At 38.3% G+C, this 6,000-nt stretch overlaps 1 protein-coding gene across 2 annotated transcripts in view; it reads right to left on the bottom strand.

The window, feature by feature from the left end:
- Positions 1-917: 917 nt before the first annotated feature.
- The window catches only part of txnrd2.2 (thioredoxin reductase 2, tandem duplicate 2), a 31,061-nt gene continuing 25,978 nt past the window's right edge, over positions 918-6,000 (bottom strand). For both annotated transcript variants that reach the window (XM_067439419.1, XM_067439420.1), the window contains exons 16-17: positions 4,277-4,374; positions 918-4,083 (exon numbers count right to left, since the gene is read on the bottom strand). In XM_067439419.1, coding sequence (XP_067295520.1) covers positions 3,960-4,083; positions 4,277-4,374 — 222 coding nt within the window. In that variant the 3' untranslated portion in view covers positions 918-3,959. The remainder of the gene's footprint in view (positions 4,084-4,276; positions 4,375-6,000) is intronic.

Here is a 6,000-nt window from a genome sequence, read left to right as displayed (position 1 = left end):
GCAAGGCCAGACTGAACTGCCCGACCTAAAATTTGTATGGGCGGGGCTAAGTTCGGCTGGCATCCAGGCTAGTACGGACCAACAATTAAGATGAAATGAGTGAATGCATTCTATAAACTGTAAACCCAAAAAAGTTGGAAAAACTATAAAAGATTTAGGCAGTTACATCATTTTTTTTAAAGTTCAGAAATGTAAAGTTTAAGTAAGCAGATTTGTATTTTGTACTCATATATTTTAATTGCTCCTATCTTCAAATATTTGAATAAGCTAATTTATACATTTCAATTACAATTATCTACTTAAATATCTTTAGTAGTGGAAACTTGGCTAGCTTAAACGATAGCTAATTCAATAAATGCTACCTTGCTAACACAATGCTTTGATAGCACTTGCTCAATGAGTACAGCAATATAAAACACTTACTGTATAACTGTTCTCAAATTAAGCTCATGCTCCACTCGTCACCATGATTGCAACCACCCCCAAAAAACACCTTACAGAAACTATTCTAAACTAACTTGGCAAAACATTAAACACTACTATATCTCTACCTTAACACTGGGATATAGAAATCCCAGCACAGTTTCAGTTAAATTTAAGTTTGTCTAAATTAAAAGAAACAAGTTCATTAACTCAAAACAATGAAACAATCAAAATTACTTAAAATTTGTCAGTTTTTTGAACTCAACAACACACACCCCCCACACCGGCAGTTCTAAATACTCATAAAAGTTAATTTGATTGAATTAATTTGTTTCATTTGAGTTTTCTCTATTCAACAGGGTTTAAAGTGTATGAATAACCCCTTAGAAGGGTGTTGCCTATACAGGGAGTATTCAGCGAGGTAGCTCATTAAGTTTTGAAAGAATAATAAATAATAAATAAAGACCATCTCAAAAAGAAAAAGACAGAAAAAACAGAATCTATCCTTATTTTAATGGTGCATCTGTACATTTGTATATTTTATTACACACATATAAATGATCCAGTGCATGGCATAATGCCAAATCAGGCTTCTCTATTTACAGAAATAAATGTGACGCCAGGTGACATCAGACTCGCCCTCTCCAGTTTTGGCTTTTAGTGCAAGTCATCATTAGCTGGGCCCTTGAAAGTTGAACCCTGACCCTTCACAGTGTGTGTGTGTGTGTGTGTGTGGGGATCGGAGCTGCTGTCTCAAGCTGGCCTGCGGGTAATGTGACTAGAGCACATTTTTATCAGCATTTAAGTGAGACGATCAATGCAGATAATTTACGTTTAGAAGTAACGTTTAGATTTCACGTTGAAAAATGCGTTAAAACTGTAACATGACAATTACGCTGGTCATAACAGAAATATCTGAACATTTTTGAGAAATAAACGCCTGCATGTTTCCGTGTTGTGGCGCAGCTCCGCCCAACGGCTGTGAGTGTGTTGTGTATGTGTGGGTTGATAGAGCCAAGCTGTTGGTGGTAGTGCGTTGGGGTCAGGGTTCTTCAGTCAGCACCCCATCCCTGAGTTGAGCACACGGTACCCCCCCTTCCCATCAGTCCTTGGTACAAATAAACCTGGTAGCGCAGCGCTCCTCTCCACGGCAGGCTGTCACTCCGCTCCCAGGCTCATTAATCAGAGCCAGGGCAGATTAGACTTCAAACAAAAACAAACTCCAGCAATACCGTTCATCCACCATGGACCTTCATTTCGAATGTATGGCATTCTCATGAAACCAATTGAATTTATACACGGTGCAATTGATTTGTGTGAAAAAGTACACGTAACAGCACGATTGAAGATTGATAGCGGGTTTAGCAGCTGTTAATGAGAGTTCACCCAAAAAGAAAAATTCTGACATATGAATTATTTTTGCGTCAACTACCCCTTTAAGAATGGGGCAATGAGACACTGAAATCTTGACTAGTGTTTCTAATGCTGATTCCACATTCATTTTGCATACAGCACAACAGAACTTAGGCAAATCGAGTGACTATGATTTAGGTGTTTTTTAAGTTTTGCATATCTGTTATTTCACTGCATCAAGTTTCACTGATACTTAAATTACTAATGCAAATGTATAGTTTAACTTTATTTTGCTACCCATTTTACTAAACAATTAAAGTGATATTTCGCCCAAAAATGAAAACTCTGCCATTATTTACCCACCCACATGCTCAAAACCTGTTTTTCTTCTTTTTTGTTCCACTAAGAAATAAAGGCTTTCATGGTACAATAATTCTGGTGTATTTTGAACAATTAATGAGACTGTCATTTTTAAGCTATAAAAATAAGACATAAAATAACCATTATATAATCATAAAAGTAGTATTCCAAGTATTATGGAGTCATTATGGAGCTTTTTGTGAGGAACAGAGAGAACTGTTACACTTATAGGTTGAGTTTGAACTTGAAAATCGGATCAGTCCAATTGGAGAAGGAATTATTTAGACTGGTTTTGTAATCTGGATCAAATCAAATTTTTGATAAAAGCGATTAGTTCATGAATCCAGCGTCGCTACTTTTCTCAAGAATGCAGGAAAGGATGTAAAATTTGCAGTCAATAAGACTTAAATGTAACTTTTCCTTCATCACATGAGTTCAAAATACATGGAATACGTTCAATATGGATCCCATTTATGATGCTACTGCAGTGCATCCTCATTGTAATTTAATGGACAAAGAGCCGCCAGTACAAATCCAAATTCATTCATCAGTGTCCTGATGAATTAATAAAGTAATACAGGTGTGGATCGACATGACAGATTAACTAAAAGCTCTGAAAAAAATGAAAAGTCTCACATTATAATATGTTTATATTATAATTATAATAAAAATTGCATTATATAATAATATATTTCAAAATGCACATATCCTTTTCATACTTTATCTGCTTTGAAAGTAGATGGATTTCCAGTCACTAAATGAATTGAACTTTTGGGAATATTTGCAGTTTAACTTCCCTCAAAGCGGGCGGCAGCAACATGGGCCAAAGCTATTAGCCAAGTACACAAACAACAGATAAGCAAAACCTATGGAGCGATAAATGCCCAGTAAGTGTTCAATTAATCTTAACATTCTGCCAGTGATTAACTGCGACTTGAATTCATAATGACTACACAGCTCAGAGATTTTTATCCCCAAGTGTGAGCAAAAGAACACGGGGGAAAAGGAAGCTAACACTGCCACCTTTAGGTAGCCGGTGGTACTGATGCCTCATTTTGGCCTTTTAGGCCTTTAACCAGAGACATCAGGGGCAGGAGGTATGTTATTGTACTGCGTACTCTCTGCTCCCTCTGTGCACTGGGGAACCTCCTGAAGTCCAGGACTAAACAAGCGCTCACTCTGTCCACGGCCGGGTTCTGCTTTTGAGTGACACGCCGCTCACCGAGTGTTTGTCTACGTCCCTGGGAAATGGGGTGGTGTCAGTGTAGCGACGGGCCTATCCCATCCATCAGTGTCAGGAGCGGCGCATGACTAATGGACAGGAAGTACAACCAGAGAAACAACAATATTTGCAGAATATATTTTAGAAACATTAGGCCACTTTCTCCAACGGTTCTCATTTCAGCAAACTGTAATGGGGCCTTAATCCTGATTTATGGCCATGTTTATCTGCTCATAGCGGAGCTTGCGGTTCGTGTTGCTCTAACCTGGATCTGTGTTCGTATTCTGTGGAGCAAACCTTATTGGATTATCTTGACCTGTAGTAAAAAGCTAGCGGAACTCCCCTGGATTTGAAGCACGTACTTGTTAGTACCGACCTCTGGAATTATCACCTGAAATATCATATATTAAACTGAAATAGATTTGCATTCTGTGGTCAGATCAAAGATATGACCCTGATGTTCACACAGACGAGATAAAAACAGAAGAGCTTTTAAAGCAAAAACTGAAAGACTGCTTCCTGTAACTCCATAACTCACATTATCACGACCCTGTTTACTGGTTCCCGTGTACTCATTTGATCAGGGAGGGGATGCTTAACCTCAGCAGCCCGTTACCATGGCGTCAAGACCGGAGCGTTTAGTGACGTTGAGTTTGGTGAGCTCCTCGGCGCAGGTGGGGTGTATCCCGACCGTATTCCTGAGGTGTTCGTAGGTAAGCCCACACCTGCAGATATAAACACACAGAGTCTGTATTCATTCGCCCACAGGTGTTTTAACTCACACTGATTTGAATTTACACGCAAATGTGCGTGTAACGAAACTGACACCTGGCCGATATCAGAACAAATAAAATCAAATGAATGTAATCTGACTCCACCTCAACATCACGTGCAGGTTAACAGACAAGTCGAACTTACTGGAAGCCCAAAGAAAAGCCCTGTGTGACCTCACCAGCGTTTGGCCCAGTAAAATGCAGACCCAGCACACGCTGCTCACCCTCCCGTAGACAAACCACCTGTAAGGAAAAGAACATGGATTTAGTTATTAGTTAATAATTAAGATATGACAACCATCATCATCATTTACACTTTCATTAAAATAAATTGATCCTTTTAATCTATAAGAATGCATTAAAGGTGCACTATGTAGTATTTTTGCAGTAAAATATCCAAAATCCACCAGGCCAGTGTTATATATTTTGTTCAGTAGAGTTCTTACAATATCCCAAATGTTTACAACAATTTGTATATTGTGAGAAAATTGCTATTTTAACCAAGGAGCCTGGACGTCTGAGGGAGTCGGCTGTCAATTGCATCATATCTGCGTTACCCTCGGTTTCCGGATTTATTCTGTAGAAACACTTTACTCTTAGCAGTGTGAACAAGTGTCACAGCAGCCGCTGAGCAAACGCACAGAGTAACGCCATAACATCATTTTAAACACACTTAAATGTATCTAATATGACTCATACTCATGACCAGAAAAGCGGAAATGGCGTTGGCGACTGTGTCCCTTCATAATAAAAGTCCAGCTGCTCGAGAGCTGTGTGTTTGTGTAGCAATCGCTCCAGTGAGCTTGCTCAGCTCCACAACACTCGGTCCTGCAATGATTCATTTTCAAAGTTGGAAACAGTTCTGCTGCTTAATATTTTGTCATAACCTGTGATACTTTTTTTTATAATGCTTTGATGAATAAAAAGTAAAAAAAAATAAAAAAATAAAAAGAAGCAAATGTTTTAAAAATAAAACAATCTTTGTAGCAACAGTATACACTACTGGTCAGTAATTTTTTTCTTTCTTTTTTTGAAATAAATCAATTTTATTCAGCAAGGATGTGTTAAATTGATAAAAATTGATAGTAAAGGAGATTTATATTATTTGAAAATAGGTTTTTACTTTGAATAAATGCAGTTCATTTGAACCTTTTATTCATCAAATATATTAGGCAGCAGAACTGTTTCCAACACTCATAATAAATCAGAATATTACAATGATTTCTGAAGGATCATGTGATAGACTGGATGTCACATGTGACACTGACTGGAGTAACGATACTGAAAATTCCGCTTTGTGTATATATATGTGTGTGTGTGTGTGTGTGTGTGTGTGTGTTTTTGACCCCCTTTCGCCTTCAGAACTGCCTTAATTCTACATGGCATTGATTCAACAAGGTGCTGAAAGCATTCTTTAGAAATGTTGGCCCATATTGATAGGATAGCATCTTGCAGTTGATGGAGATTTGTGAGATGCACATCCAGGGCACGAAGCTCCCGTTCCACCACATCCCAAAGATGCTCTATTGGGTTGAGATCTGGTGAATGTGGGGGCCATTTTAGCAGTTAACTCATTTTCATGTTCAAGAAACCAATTTGAAATGATTCAAGCTTTGTGACATGGTGTATTATCCTGCTGGCAGAATCATTTAGAGGATGGGATGGGTACATGGTGGTCATAAAGGGATGGAGATGGTCAGAAACAATGCTCAGGTAGGCTGTGGCATTTAAACGATGCCCAATTGGCACTAAGGGGCCTAAAGTGTGTCAAGAAAACATCCCTCACACCATTACACCACCACCACCACCAGCCTTTATAGTGATTTCTATATATTAAATCACTATAAAGTATAAAATTATATACAGTAT

Source organism: Pseudorasbora parva, chromosome 3, assembly GCF_024679245.1.
Source record: "Pseudorasbora parva isolate DD20220531a chromosome 3, ASM2467924v1, whole genome shotgun sequence".
NCBI lineage: Eukaryota > Metazoa > Chordata > Actinopteri > Cypriniformes > Gobionidae > Pseudorasbora > Pseudorasbora parva.
Note: the sequence above shows the minus strand (reverse complement) of the source record. Positions and strands in the feature narration are given on the sequence as shown.